The 16178-nt window shown below is 43.7% G+C and overlaps 1 protein-coding gene across 1 annotated transcript; it reads right to left on the bottom strand.

Moving 5' to 3' along the window:
* Positions 1 to 5345: 5345 nt before the first annotated feature.
* ZNF32 (zinc finger protein 32) lies at positions 5346 to 9927 on the bottom strand. Its single transcript, XM_068982356.1, has 3 exons — positions 9881 to 9927; positions 7494 to 7633; positions 5346 to 6232 (listed from the first exon to the last, which is right to left on the bottom strand). Exons 2-3 carry the CDS (start codon positions 7561 to 7563, stop codon positions 5481 to 5483), a joined length of 822 nt encoding a protein of 273 aa, XP_068838457.1. The 5' UTR covers positions 7564 to 7633; positions 9881 to 9927; the 3' UTR covers positions 5346 to 5480.
* Between the last annotated feature and the right edge of the window lie 6251 nt (positions 9928 to 16178).

The following is a 16178-nucleotide window of genomic DNA, read 5'->3' on the forward strand; positions in this document are numbered from 1 at the left end:
CCAGTACCATACTGTCTTGATGACTGTGGCTTTGTAGCAGAGCCTGAAGTCAGGCAGGTTGATTCCTCCATTTCCATTCTTCTTTCTCAAGATTGCTTTGGCTATTTGAGGTTTTTTTTTTTTTTTTTTGTATTTCCATACAAATTGTGAAATTATTTGAAGAACCACACAACATTTGTTAATCATCAGAAAATTCATTCTAAAGAGAAACCACATAAATGCAATGAATGTGGAATAGCTTTCAGAAATAATTCTGTCCTTTTAAGTTAGCAAAGACTTTATTACATTAGTCAGAAACTCTACAAATACAGACTGTGGGAAAGCCTTTGCTCAGAATTCAGGGCCTTGCTTGTCATGTGAAAATACATAGTGGAGAGAAGCTTAAATGTATGAATGTGTGAAAGCTTTCAGGGATAACTCAGCTGTCTTGGAACATCAGAGAATGAATACATACTGGTGAGAAACCATGTAATGAATATGGAAAATCCTTTAGGAAAATTCCAAGACTTATTAATCATCAAAGAATGCAAAGAGGAGAGAAACTATCACTGTAATAAATGTGGAAAATCTTTGAGGTACAGTTTATCCTTTGCTAGACATCAGAAAACTCATAGTGGGAATAAATCCCATCAACATAATGATCATGGGAAAGCCTTTATGAAGAGCTCAGCCGTTATTGAACATTGGAGAATTCATACTGAAGAAAAACCCTATCACTATAAGAAATATAAGAAATCCTTCAGGCATAACTCTGGCCTTGTTGAATATCTGAAAATCCATCCTGGAGAAAAACCTTATGAATGTAATGAATGTGGGAAGGCTTTCCCTCAGAATTCAGGCCTCAAGTGCTATAAGAAAATTCGTAATAAAATTCAGAATTTGAGCCATCAAATGTAGTTTGCTAAATCATGCAGAGATAGTTTATTCCTTTTTGACCATAAAAGAGACATTCAATAAATCCCATACTTAAGAAAGATATTCTGTGACACTCTGTCCTGGAAAATGTCTCACTAGTGATGATATTCATTGTAGTGTATACTACTGTCTGGTTTATACTAGTGAAGTATTTGAAGACCCTAAATGTCTATATGGGAACATTCACTACAGAATGCCATGTAGCACGGAGAAGGCCATGGCACCCACTCCAGTACTCTTGCCTGGAAGATCCCATGGACAGAGGGGCCTGGTGGGCTACAGTCCATTGGGTCGCTAAGAGTTGGACAGGACTGAGCAACTTCACTTTGACTTTTCACTTTCATGCAGTGGAGAAGGAAATGGCAACCCACTCCAGTGTTCTTGCCTTGAGAATCCCAGGGATGGGGGAGCCTGATGGGCTGCCGTCTATGGGGTCGCACAGAGTCGGGACTGAAGCGACTTAGCAGCAGCAGCAGCAGCTACCAAATTACCCATGACATTTTTCACAGGACTAGAACAAGTAATCCTAAAATTTACATACAACCATAACAGACTCAGAATTGTGAAAGCAATATTGAGGAAAAAGAACAAAGTTGGAGGCATAACCCTCCCAGACTTCGTACAGTACTACAAAGCTACAGTAATCAGGACAGAACGGTGTTGGCACAAAACCAGACAGGGATCAGTGGAACAGACTAGCGAGCCTGGAAAAAAAGCAGCACACCTATTGTCAGTTAACCTTTAACAAGGGGGACAAGAATGTACAGTGCGGAAAAGACAGTCCCTTTAGCGAGTGGTGCTGAGCAAGCTGCGCAGTCGCATGCAAGTCAGTGGAGTTGGAGCACTCCCTCATACTGCACACAGTGTAAACTCAAAATGGCTTAGAGACTTCGATGTAAGACATGACATCTTAAAAATCCCAGAAAAGAACAGGCAAAACATTCTCTGATATAAATCATCATAATAATATTTTCTTAGGTCAGTCTCCCAAGGAAAAAGAAATAAAAGGGAAAAAAGCAAATGGGATCTAATCAAACTTTGCACAGTAAAGGAAACTAAACAAAAGGACGAAAGAGTCTATGGACTGGGAGAAAATATTTGCAAACGATATGACCAACAGGGGCTTAATTTCCAAAATATATGAACAGTTCATACAGCTTAAGAAAAAGTAAAAGCCCAATCAAAGAAATGGGCAGGAACCTAAATAGATATTTCTCCAGAGAAGACATCGAGATGGCCAACAGGCACAAAAAGATGCTCAGCATTGCCATTTATTAGAGAAATGCAAATCAAAAATACTGTATATACAGATATACATGATAAGTGAATCACTTTTGTTGTACAAAGCAGGAAATCTCTAGCATGAAACCACAAACCACTCGACACAGTTGGTCACAACATCTCCATACACTGTACTTTTTTCTTTTTTTTTGCATTTCAGTTTCATTTTTACCATCCTTGAAATAATAAAGCATAAGATGCTGAAAATGTTGCCTTTTTTCTTCTGTCTTCAATATTAAAATGGCTACACAAAAATTCACTGATGTTGACAAGTTTTTTAAAGATGCATACTGCTATGACAGCTATCACAATATAGTCTAATAAAATTGTTTTGAATGAAGTTACAACTAAAGCACTACTAGATCCATCTTATGGGAAAAACCAAACACACTTTTTGGCCAACTTAAAACTTCGTTATTTTGTAACTTGGATTGCATCTGTGTTAGCTGATCTAAACCTTACCTCCTGTTTTGTCAAAGGGAATGTTTCTTTTTAAACCTTAAGCTTTCCTGTGAACCATAAAACATAGTTTCCTGTTTTTATTTAATCAGTATTAAGTTGCTCCCCAGATTTTTCATTTTTCAAAATAGTTTATCCTTAAGAAATATCTTAATATTGCTGTATAGCAAATAACCTGAAAATTTAGTGGTGTAAAACATAATTAATTTTTTGCATGATTTTGTGTGTTTGGAAGTTGGCAGAAAAGTTCTAACTGGCGGGTTTCTCATCTAGTTTTCATGAGATGTCATCTGGGGCGATAGTCCATCTGTAGATTCTCCTGGGCCAGGCATCTGCTATGGCTCACCCACATGGCGGAGAGTTGACGCTGACTGTTGGGAAGAACGGTGAACCTGTCCACTGGAGCACGTACATACTGTTTGTCCAGCAGAGTGGCCTTGAGATAGTGGGGAGTTTTTCACTTAGCACCTGGTTGTCTCCAGCGTAGGTGTCCTGAGAATCATGCAGAACTTTTCAGACTTTAAAAGGGCTTTTTAGACCTGTTCTGGGAAGTCATGTAGCATCACTTCTACCATGTTTCATTGTTTGAAGCTGTCACAGGCCTACCTGGATTTAGGGGGAGATGATATGGACATGAGATGGTATCAAAGAACTTCTGGGCGGTGTTTTAAAATTACTTCACTGTTAAACTTTACATACACTATACTTTACATATAAAGTGTACTTTACATATCTACATGCATCCATAGGTTCTAAGTGTTAAGTTCAATCAGTTTTGACAGCTGTATAGACCCATGCATCTATCACCTGAAGGATAGAATATTTTTGCTTTGTGAGCTTGCCTTGTGCTTCTTTCAAGTAAGTCCCTTCCCTCCATGTCCATAGAGGCAACCACTGTTTGATGTGTTTTAACACAGATTAGTTTTTTTCTGTTCTATGAAATCATATAAATGGAATTATGTATTTTTGTGTGTATGTTTGGGTTCTTTCACTCAAGACACATTTTTGAGATTTTTTTCTATGTTATTGCATTTATCAGTTTTAAAATTGCTGAGTGGTATTTTATTATATGACTGTACCATAGTTTATTACCTTGCCTGTTATTGGTCCTTTGGGCTGTTTTCGGTTATAAATAAATGATGATATGAGCATTTTTATATGCACCTTTAAATATTATCAGGGTACTTTAGGAGCAATATTGTATTACTGTTGAAACCCAAGTGGTGTCCCTGGTGATTCAGTGGTAAAGAATCTGCCTGCCAGGGCAGATGTGGGTTTGATCCCTGGATCAGGAAGATCCCCTAGAGGAAATGGCAATGGTATTCTTGCTTGGGAAATTCCATGGACAGGGGAGCCTGGTGGGCTGCAGTCTTTAGGGTCACAAAAGAGTTGGACATGACTGAGCGACTAAATAACAATTCAAACCCATAGTCTTTCTATGTCCAAAGATCTTTTGATAAAATTTACCTATTTTATGTCAGGTTTCTTGTGATTAAGGAGCCTCCAGCCTATTAGGATCTACTAGAGGAAACCTATAGTTTATAAGAAGCTACAGTTTATAGGATAAAGAAAGAATGATAATCTTATCAACAAAACCATTCTATTTACATCATTCATTTTAATTACATAAAAGCTCACAATGAAAATTTAGAGATAGCTTAAGTTAAAAAACAAAAACAGAAGTTCTCCCTTAAAGTAACTTCTCTTCCCTAATATTCCTCAAATCTCATCTACTAGAGGTTAAAAAAAAAGTTAATAGATTATCCTTCCAAATTCCCTTCCATTGTGCCCATGCATGTGTGCAGGTAGAGGGCTGTATTGTTAGAGGACTGGATCTTTATTGTTGACTACAGATCAGCTCAGTAATGAGGACACTTATGCCCTTACCGGGCTTCCCAGGTGGCCTAGTTGGAAAGAATCCGCCTGCCAAGGCGGGAGATGCGAGTCATAGGTTTGATCCCTGGGTTGGGAAGATCCCCCGGAGGAGGAAACGGCAACCTGCTCCAGTATTCTTGCTTGGAAAATTCCAAGGACAGAGGAGCCTGGCGGGCTACAGTCCCAGGGGTCGCAGAGTCGGACACAACCGCGTGACTAAGTGCACACACACATCCCCTTACTGGGTGATCCTGAGATATTGCTGCTGCTGCCAAAAGGGAGTGAAAGTCATCGTATCTTTTCCCAAACTTTAGATACGTTTCTGCTCTTCGGCTATAGGCAAGTAATCTCTACCCTAGTTAGGAGTGGAAGACTGAAGTGAACCACAGTGCAGACTTGGAAAGGATCCTGTTTTGTAAGGAAAGCTTAGAGCCTCTGCTATGAACATGGGTGATTTGTTAGACTATGCTCTTGAGGCTATCATCCAGATAATACAGTGTTCAATATGAGGGATTATTAAATTTGCCTCATAAATTCTGCCCACTGGTCTTGAATGTAAAACAAAATTAATTTGAATATGTAGAGAAGAAAAGAATCTTGGGATTGGTAAGGGGCTGGATTTTTTGAATAGGCCAGTGGTGTCAATTGCAAATATAAAACCTGTATCTGCTACATAAATCTCCAATTGTGTACTAAATTAATGGAGGCACCTTAGGAAATCAAGTCAAAATAAACGGACAGAAATTATGAACCATACGTGATAATGATAATAAACAAGACATTTATTTTTCATACTCATTTGGGGGAAAAAAAGAAAACTCAGTTTGCTCTACCCAGTGATGGTCTTTCTGAAGGAGTCTCCATTCATTCCATAAAACTGGATAGGCTGTTTAATCTCAGGTGATTTTATGTTGTTAATTCATAAAGAGAACTTCCTCGGAAGAGAGTGGTTACAGGGTGAGCCTTTGTGAGCAGCTTCGCTGGTGCACAGCCAGACTCCCTCTCTGAGTGAAGCTTTTCCCACACTGGCCACACAGATAGGGTGTCTCTCCTGTGTGGATTTTGCCATGCAGAACACAATTCCCCCTGGTGTGGAAACTCTTCCTGCACTGTGCACAGGCATAGGGCTTCAGGCCTGTGTGGACTCTGATATGAACAATTAGGCTTCCTTTCTGACTGAAGGCTTTTCCACACTGATCACATCTATAGGGCTTCTCACCACTATGAACTCTTCTGTGAACAGCAAGGTTACTTTGATTCCTGAAGCTTCTCTGACAAATAGCACACTCATAGGGTTTCTGTCCCGTGTGGAGTCTTTCATGAACAGCCAGACTACCTCGTTGACTAAAGCTTTTCCCACATTCCTTGCACTGATAGGGCTTCTCTCCTGTGTGTATTCGTTGATGTGTAACAAGATTGCCTTTGGCCCTAAAGCTTTTTCCACAATGGGTACACTCAAAGGGCTTCTGACCAGTGTGGATTCTCTCATGTAATGTTAGACTACCCTTCTGCCTGAAGGATTTTCCACATTCCTGGCACTCATAGACCCTCTGTCTCACTCCAGGTGAATCTTCCTGTAGTGTCTTAGAATCTGGGGATCTTTGTTCCAGCTTCTCTCTTCTGAAAGAACTCTGGAAATCCCAGCTTGAGGGTCCTGTGGCCTCAGACTGATCATATTTGTGGCGGGCTTCTGTCATCACATCTGGTAAAATGAGAGGGAAGTCATGAAAGATGCACCAATATGCTGAGTGAGAAGAACAGGGAAAAAAGAAACAATGCTTTGAGTGCTTATTATGTGCCAAATATTATACTATAAACTTTGCATAGATAATTTAATCCTGAAAACAATCTTTTGTTACAGTTAAGGAAATGAACGTATAGGAAGGTTGTCAAAGATCACTTGGCTAGGTAAGCACAGAATTAGGATTCAGACACAGGCATGCTCTGTAGCAGTGTACTGCCTCTAAATTTAATTTAGCTTCCCAAATAGTCTTGTGTATAGACATGATTATAGCCATTCTACAGATAAGAAAACAATCCAGAAAAATAAAACTATGTAAGATCACATTTAGTCCCATACCGAAGTTTTATCTGACACCAAGACAGGTGTGGATCCAGGTTGTATGGGGCCTAAAGTTTTAAATTTTGGAGAGATTCCCATTAAAAAGCAGCATAAACATAGGGATAGGACCTTGAAGAGACCAGTGTAAGGGAAAGCTCCTGAAGCTCAAGTTTCGTAGGCGTCATGAGAAATCTACCTCTGCCCTAGTCTGCTCCCCCTAACAGTGGAGCAGCCTAAGTCTACGCTGCCAGGGTACATGTAGCAGAATCCTAGGTACTTTACATCTATTAATTTTAATCACTGCAAACCTGCAAGATAGAGCTTATTGTCCCATTTTGCAGATGAAGAGCCTGGAGCTCAAGAAGGTTAAATAACTTGTCTGATACCACAGATCCAGTCATGGCAATCAGAGTTTGATCCAAGGAATTTTTCCCTTTAAAATCCATGCTGTTTCAATCTGCTAAGCTATGGTGAAACTGAAGTCAGTTTTGGTTTGGAAGTTTTTCTCAACCCTTCCTATGCAGATATTGACAGTACTTCCCAATATTGCCCTGTGTATGCGCCTCCTACTGCACTTTAAATATGAGTCCATTCATCACTAATAATAGTTTTCTTGGAGTCGTCCTAGGTAGATTTCAACTTGTTCCTCTGTCTTACCATTTCTCATTCAGTGACTGTGCTGAGATTCAAAACTGCTCATTCATTTTCTCAGATACTACCTCCATATCAAGACTGTTCCCTTGCTGTTTCTAAGTCAAGCTTGTAGGCTTTCCCTGTAACCCCTAAAAATAGTGAGCTTCACCAAAGGAACATCTTCTCTGCATCCCCAGCCTGTTGTCCAGTGCTGAGAACAGGGACACTGATTATTGTGACTTGGCATCCCAGCAATCAACAGACTCACTGAAAAAGGCTACATTCTGGGCATATCTTCCATGGCAGTCCAGCAGGGTAGCTGTTGGAAATCCAAACATGTCCCCTCCTGCTGTATGAGCTTGATCACCACCTCTTCATACGACTCTTCCATGGGCTGTACTTGAGCACCTAGGGAGGGAAAAACAGAAACGGGACAACAAAAACAGGGATGGGTACGAGAACTGATAAGGGAGAGCAGCCAACAGGAGCTCCGGTTTGGGGTACGAGTGAATGGAGGGAACCTTGTTGGCCTGATATAATACCAGGCATCTATAACATTGCTGCAAAATGGGCCAAGAGGTACCATAGCCACTTATAAATGAGTCCAGGAGGAAGCAAGAGGTGCAAAAGCAGAGAAGACAAAAAGCAAACATGTTTCTTTTCCTGCCAATGCCAAGAAAACGGTCCTTACTATTTGTACCTTAGCTTTCGCATGGGATTGGAATCTTCCACTTCTTTCCCCCACCTGACTGCCTGCTATTTTATCCTCCAAGTGTCCAGAGGAATTCAGAATATAAAAAACAACATTTCAGCCTTAATAATTGGTTCTGTGATGCGAATGTCTCTGACTCTCCTCTCCAGTCCCCTCTAGATTATTAGGACAGAACAAGAGCTTTCATATTTCCTTTTAGCACTTCTTTGGAGGCTCTTCAAGATATGAGAATACTAGTTCTGAGGAAGCATACTACTTGTCAATTCTCGGAAAAAAAAGTACTTCAGATTCCAAATCCAAGTAACTTGCCGAAGTCCCAGAGCCAGTATGGAGGCAAGGTGGAGCAAAGTTTCAAATCCAAGACTTCCTGGATCCAAAGCCTATGCCTTGACAATTTTTTACTTTCTCATTACTAAAAAGTGAATGGAACAGAGCTTGACCAGACTTTACTATTCTTCCAGATCCTAAGAATCCTCCTGCTCTATATTATAATTTTCTATTTTGGGGGGAATACTCTTATTTCAGGACCCTAATTACTGAATTCTTACACTTAATGCAGTGGTCCAGTGTGTATAATCTTTGTTTCCCTCTAACATATCCCATGAAAGTGCTGGCCTCCTGATTTAATGAAATTAGCAGTGTGATGCTACAGTTCTTTGTTAACCCAAGGATCTGGTCTTCTGGACAGCTGCACTTTCTGTTACATGTTGTGATGACTGTAGAGGCATTAAAAACTCTTATTTGAAAGACTCAGCTCCAGTTTGCATTACAAGCCACAAAGCAATGCCCTATTGGTGTCAGGACATCACAGTACCATTCACTTGGAAGTCCTAGGTGTTACTGATCAACCACACATCCACCAAGAGTCACTGAAAAGTACATGGGTATCTGCTGCCTGAGGCTGGACCCCGTCCTTGGTGAGTCAGCGAATAGTTTGCTCAAAACACCTTGGATAGAGTGTTCAGCTGTGCGTCTCCACACGCTGTGAGATATTCAAGTAACAGCTCAGCTGTGTTTCAAGAACCTCATGATTAATGAAGGGAAATTGCCATCTTTTTCTCCATAGATTCCACAGGTGTGCGGAATCAAATTCCTGAAGATTCTGTGGAAAGACACTTTTTAATAGAAAATAGTGCTTTTTCCTATCAAGAAAGCCATTATATCCTGCTCACAATGAGGCCACGAGAGACGAATCCTACCCTCTGTCTCCCCTTAAATGGCACTGGGGAAGTAACCAAACAGCGCAGACCTATTCACTTACTTAATAAATGCTATAATATCAAGTAGCTTCTGGGAGACTCCGAGAGTCAAACGTGAAGGGCCTCTGACATGACCTAACAGACTTAAGGCCTGAAGGTGAGAGCCCTCAGTGCAGGACCAGGCCATGGGGAACTCAGCTGTATGGGGGCACAGTTTCAGCACGAGGAGACTCTGGGGAGGGCTGCTTGTTTTCCCCGCACACCGGAATTCACCTTGTCCTTTCCCGGTTCCCTACTCAGAGGAATCTCTCCCTTCTTTCTCGCAGCCTAGAGACTGCATTTCCCGCCTCCATCTTCTGACGCGCTCCCCGCGGGCCCAGAGGCACACCTGCCTGCGGTCGCTCCCGCGCCTCCAGCTGCGGGGCCTTCCCGCACTCCCCGCCCCGCCTTGCGGAAGAGGGGCCCCTGCTCCTCCCGACAGACTCTCTGCCATTCCCTGCCTCGGCGACGTCCCCACCCGGCCCCGCGCCGGACCTCAGCGCCCCGCTCTCCGGTCCAGCGAGACCTTTTCTGGCGGGCCGCAGGCCTGCCGCCTCGCAGGCCTGTCGCCTCGCAGCTGGCCTCGCTGGGGAGGCTCCAGGCTGCTCAGGCCTGCTCAGGACGCGGGGGGCGTCGGAGGCGGCGGCCTGAAGGCGGGGCCCTGCCTCGTCTGGGTGTGCGGACCCAGCCAGCGGCCTCACTCACCACAGCCGCGCGCGCCCGCAGACAAAGGCCGGCCCCGAGCCCTTAGGAACGCCGGCGCCAGCGGACCGGACTCCAACTCCCAGGAGGCTCCGCGCGCGCCCGAGCCCCGTGCCTTGGCGGCCCCGGCTTCCCCGAGCACTGTGGGAGACGTAGTTCGGCGATGCGACCCGCCGCTCGGGATCGGCGGGTCTAGGCGAGCGCTGGGAGCTCAGGTCTCTCCTGTTTGGACCGAGTCCGAGCGCCGACTTGTTCGCGGTCGTAGAACGACCAAGAGCGCCAAATGGCCACTCAGATTAGCCAGGCATGGGATGGCAGCTTGGTGAAGCCATCTCCGAGCCAGGGTTCTTGCATGGCGTTGTGGAAGGAAACAAAGCGTTGGGAAGAAATGAGTTGATAAAGCCCGGGGTGCTTAGGGTTTTGTGTTAAGAAATTCCCTGAGCCAAGACTAAGTGTTCTGAAATTAGAGTTCTGAGGCAAGGAGCAAATACTTCAAGCGCCGTCTGTGGGAGAAGAGAATTTGAAGACACTGGAGAATTCCAAGACAGTGTCGGAGAAGGCAATGGTGCCTCACTCCAGTACTCTTGCCTGGAAAGTCCCATGGACGGAGGAGCTTGGTGGGCTGCAGTCCATGGGGTCGCTAAGAGTCGGACAGGACTGAGCGACTTCACTTTGATTTTTCACTTTCATGCATTGGAGAAGGAAATGGCAATCCACTCCAGTATTCTTGCCTGGAGAATCCCAGGGACAGGGGAGCCCAGTGGGCTGCCGTCTATGGGGTTGCACAGAGTCGGACACGACTGAAACGACTTAGCAGCAGCAGCAGCTTCGGGGGAGTGTGTAATTTCCTTGGTTCTGTCTCGCAACAAAAATTTGAAGTGATGAGATGGACCGGTGTTACAGGTCCCTGCTACAGCTCAGTTTAATTTAGAAAGTAAAGGAAAACACAGCCTCCAGGCATGAGGCCATGCCAACCCAAAAGACCAAAGAGAGCCCCCCACCCCACCCTCCTGGGCCCAATTTTGCGCGTCCCCCCCCCCCCGCCCCGGCCCGGAGCCTTCCCTATGTAAATTTGGCTGGCCACAAGGGCTGTTTGTTTTACCTGTGGTTCTCACTCTGGTCCTCGAATCTTCCTTTGTTCTACTTTCCCTGGCTTTCCCCTTCCTTGTCCTTTAACCACCGCCATTCTGGTCTCCTTTTTCCTATTCTGACTACCTAACAGTAGGAAAGGAAGATAGTTCAACCTAGTGGAGAGCTATGCCCTTCAGATACTGTCAGTGAGAATTTGCACCCAAAATAATGGGTAAGAGATTAGGTTTGGATTTGTCTCGAATTTGCTTGTCAGCTCCATCACTGACTACCTGCAGAATTCTGGACAGGTTTCTTACCTGGTGGGGAACCAAGGGTAGAATCAGGTGGCAGCTCCAGTGGCTAGGGGAAGGCTTCTTGAAAGGGTCAGGGTCCTGGCCAGCCTCCTCCCCAGCCCCATCATATTGCTTCAGAGCAAAGGCAGGTTAGTCCATGAGTCAACTCAGAAAAAAATAATCGTTCTGCATATACTCCATGAATTATGGAGAGAAAAGAGTATTTTCTAGGGTAATAAATAGATTTTTCCCTTAACTGACTATGTGTCTTAAGTGAAAGGGAAGTTGCTCAGTCGTGCCCGACTCTTTGCGACCCCATGGGTAGTAGCCTGCCGCAAGCTCCTCTGTCCATGGGGTTTTCAAAGCAGGAGTCCTGGAGTGGGTTGCCATTTCCTTCTCCAGGGAATCTCCCAACCTAGAAATCGAACCCAGGTCTCTCACATTGTAGACAGACGCTTTACCATCTGAGCCACCAGGGAAGTCCCTGACTATGTGTCTTAAGCAGTGACAAATTGTAGGGCCTAGATCTGATAGACAGAGTGTCTGATGAACTATGGAATGAGGTTCGTGACACTGCACGGGAGACAGGGATCAAGACCATCCCCATGGAAAAGAAATGCAAAAAATGAAATGGCTGTCTGGGGAGGCCTTACAAATAGCTGTGAAAAGAAGAGAAGCGAAAAGCAAAGGAGAAAAGGAAAGATCTAAGCATCTGAATGCAGAATTCCAAAGAATAGCAAGAAGAGATAAGAAAGCCTTCAGCGATCAATGCAAAGAAATAGAGGAAAAGAGCAGAATGGGAAGACTAGAGATCTCTTCAAGAAAATTAGAGATACCAAGGGAACATTTCATGCAAAGATGGGCTCAATAAAGGACAGAAATGGTATGGACCTAACAGAAGCAGAAGATATTAAGAAGAGGTGGCAAGACTACACAGCAGAACTGTGCAAAAAAGATCTTCATGACCCGGATAATCACAATGGTGTGATCACTCACCTAGAGACAGACATCCTGGAATGTGAAGTCAAGTGGGCCTTAGAAAGCATCACTATGAACAAAGCTAGTGGAGGTGATGGAATTCCAGTTGAGCTATTTCAAATCCTGAAAGATGATGCCGTGAAAGTGCTGCACTCAATATGCCAGCAAGTTTGGAAAACTCAGCAGTGGCCACAGGACTGGAAAAGGTCAGATTTCATTCTAATCCCAAAGAAAGGCAATGCCAAAGAATGCTCAAACTACTGCACAATTGCACTCATCTCACACACTAGTAAAGTAATGCTCAAAATTTTCCAAGCCAGGCTTCAGCAATATGTGAACCGTGAACTTCCTGATGTTCAAGCTGGTTTTAGAAAAGGCAGAGCAACAGGAGGTCAAATTGTCGACATTTGTTGGATCATAGAAAAATCAAGAGAATTCCAGAAAAATATCTACTTCTGCTTCATTGACTATGCTAAAGCCTTTGACTGTGTGCATCATAACAAACTGTGAAAAATTCTTCAAGAGATGGGAAAATCAGACCACCTTACCTGAGAAATCTGTATGCAGAGCAAGAAGCAACAGTTAGAACTGGACTTGGAATAATGGACTGGTTCCAAATTGGGAAAAGGGTATGTCAAGGCTGCATGTTGTCACCTTGCTTATTTAACTTATATGCAGAGTACATCATGTGAAATACTAGGCTGGATGAAGCACAAGCTGGAATCAAGATTGCAGGGAGAAATATCAACAGCCTCAGATATGCAGATGATACTACCTTTATGGCAGAAAGTGAAGAGAAACTAAAGAACCTGTTGGTGAAAGTGAAGGTGGAGAATGAAAAAGCTGGCTTAAAACTCAACTTTCAAAAAGCTAAGATCATGGCATCTGGTTCCATCACTTCATGGCAAATAGATGGGGAAACAGTGGAAACCGTATCAGACTTTATTTTTATTTGGTCTCCAAAATCACTGCAGATGGTGACTGCAGCCATGAAATTAAAAGTCACTTGCTCCTTGGAAGGAAAGTTATGACAAACCTAGACAGCATATTAAAAAGCAGATACTACTTTGCTGACAAAGGTCCATCTAGTCAAAGCTATGATTTTTCCAGTAGTCATGTATGGATGTGAGAGTTGGACCATAAAGAAAGCTGAGTGCTGAAGGATTGATGCTTTTGAACTGTGGTGTTGGAGAAGACTCTTGAGAATCCCTTGGACTGCAAGGAGATCAAACTAGTCAATCCTAAAGGGAATCAGTCCTGAATATTCATTGGAAGGACTGATGCTGAAGCTGAAGCGCCAATACTTTGGCCCCTGCTGTAAAGAACTGACTCATTGGAAAAGGCCCTGATTCTGGGAAAGATTGAAGGCAGGAGGGGAAGGGGACGGCAGAGGATGAGATGGTTGAATGGCATCACGGACTTGATGGACATGAGTTTGAGCAAGCTCCGGGAGATGGTGAAGGAGAGGGAAGCCTGGCATGCTGCAGTCCATGGTGTCACAAAGAATTGGACATGACTGAGCTGAACTGGAGAGTCACGCAGTGCATGGGGCAAGAGCTCTGTTTTTTCACGGGACTTCTCTGAAGAGCCAGTCTAGCACAGGCAGTCACATCCTTGGCCCTGCTTTATGACACTGGGAGGGGGCAAAGGTCGATTTTGAGACTCTGTGCAATAAGGCCTCTCTGAAATGCCTTAGGCCACCTTCAAATGTATTTTTATAGGATCCTGGCCTCTGAGAGGGAATTTGAACAGGGAAGACTGGCATTAAAGTTCATGGTGACTGAGCCTGCTTGACTTCCACCCCCTTGGAACCGTGCTTGTTTTCCTTTATCCTGGAGCTCTCCTCAGTATACTTCTCTCTAAGCTCCCTGCTCCAGAGCTCCCACTCAGAGACTATCCTGTTGAATGAGGGGTTTTACAAGGTATGCTTCCTTTTGCTAGGTCCGTGTTCTCTACCAAAAAGCCACCTGTTAAACAAACCATTTAATTTAACACAGTGTACAAAGTGTAATAAGTTGATTCCTAAATGTGAGTTATTGCTATTACTAACAACACATCATTACATAAGTTCTTTGAACTTGTACGTCCTGAGCCCTTTTTAAATATCGGGTACTGTGTCAGCTACTGTGCTGGGTTTTGGGGACACAAATGTCAGCAAGATGGACTGCCTTCTCCTAGGAAGGGAGCTGACAGTCTAGTTGAGAAGAATGCACCCCCTTCCTCCCAACCTGGCCAGCAGCTGTCTCACAGAGAATTTCCTGCAGGGGAAACTCCTGTAGGCCCCACTCCCAAAAGACCTCTCTGCATGAACACAGGGCTCCCTGTAGCGCCTCCTTCATTACTTGTTCCAGCGTCAGAGAGAGAGAAAAGGGTAGAGCATTAGGGGCCTGCACTATCACCGCTCTTTTTTTCCTTCTACACAGCCGCAGATAATTTTCAAAGCCCAGGTGGCCCAAAGCAAGGGCCAGTTCTTGTGCCTGATTGAACGGCGCCGTACGAGTGGCTCTGCTTGCCTTTCTCCCAAGCCTGTGTCAGTAAGACTGTGTGTCACCCCCAGGCCTGGGAGTCAGTTTCCCTGCTGATAAACAACACCCAGCACCCAGAAGTCCTGTCAGTCAGGTCAGGATCAGCTGTGGCTGTTGGGACATTTCAGTTCCTATTGTGAAAGTAGGTGGCAAATCTTTGGGGGGAAAAGGTGACTATAGAGGGGAAATGGTCACCTTTCTCAGCAAACCTTCAGGCGTCCCAGGAAAGAGGACACATCGAATAGAACACAGAGGAGAAAGCCATTAGGAATGGAGCTGATGAGAGCCACCCGCCATCCCCTGCCCCACACTTGGCAGTCTTTACTCAGATCCTGCATGGGCCGAGTCCTCAACCACTGCCTGCGTCTTAGGACACACTCAACAGGAAGGCGGGAGGCTCGGTGAGGGTGTCAGCAGGTGAGGGTGTCAGCAACGTAAATTTTAAAAATTGTCAAAAAACCATTCTGTTACTTCCCATGCATCTCAAGACACTGCAGAAGTACAAACACTTCAGAAACCGATGCTATGATAAAAGGCGAACCATTTGGCAAAAAAGGTGAATGTTTATGTAACTCCTATGCCAAGATAGCCTTCAGATGGGTTACATGTAAAACTTAAACCCAGATCCATAAAAGACACAGAAGAATGTATGGTTTCAAATCTTGGCATAGGAAACGTTTCCCTGACCATGGCAATGAAGGCAGAAACAATTAGGAATAAGATTGCTGGATTTGACTCCATTAAAATCAATAGCTCTGTGTCAGCACCATCATTAAATGAAGTTAACACATGCTAGGAAAATATTAATAATTGTCATATTTAAAGAGACCACACAAATCAATAAGAGAAAGAAATCATTTCAATGGAAATTTGGCAAAGGATAGCAACTCATACATACATAAAAATAGAATTCAGGAAAAATACTTAGACCCTATTAATTTTTGAAAGTGCTAATTGAAACAAAGGAAAATTTTCCCTATAGCTAGTGAATGGCAAAGTATTGCAAAGAGGACTAGGGAAGCAGAGGCTTTTCATCCCTGCGTTAATTGAGATAGTTGTTCTGATTAGATATTTTCTAATATGTATCAAGAAGTCCTAAAGATATACATCTGACTGCTACAGCCTTTTTTCCCCCTTAGGAAAAGGGAAAATGAAATAATTGTATCCTAAATATGAAAGGAAAGCTATGGAATTCTGTAGTAAATCTAAACTGAATCATTGACTTTGAATGGATTCCTGGTTCCCTTGAAGGGAGATGAGATGGCATCATGATGCTCAAGGAAGGGTAGGGGCTTCTTTGCCGCCATATTCTCAACAAAGTCATTGGGTCCATAGCGGTAGAATGAGGCTCTGTCCTCCTGGAGGAGTTTATCAGAATAATTTTCACTATGCCTCAAGTCTGTGTTTACTCCAGTCCCCATGAGAAATGCAACC

The sequence above is a fragment of the Capricornis sumatraensis genome, chromosome 10, assembly GCF_032405125.1.
Source record: "Capricornis sumatraensis isolate serow.1 chromosome 10, serow.2, whole genome shotgun sequence".
Taxonomy (NCBI): domain Eukaryota; kingdom Metazoa; phylum Chordata; class Mammalia; order Artiodactyla; family Bovidae; genus Capricornis; species Capricornis sumatraensis.

Excerpts from the sequence above, each read along its gene's own strand:
- ZNF32 (XM_068982356.1), bottom strand. The coding sequence starts at position 7,563 with ATGTTTGGATTTCCAACAGCTACCCTGCTGGACTGCCATGGAAGATAT. Across the intron at positions 6,233-7,493 it reads CCAGAATGTAGCCTTTTTCA|ATGTGATGACAGAAGCCCGC; the intron begins GTGAGTCTGTTG and ends TCATTTTACCAG.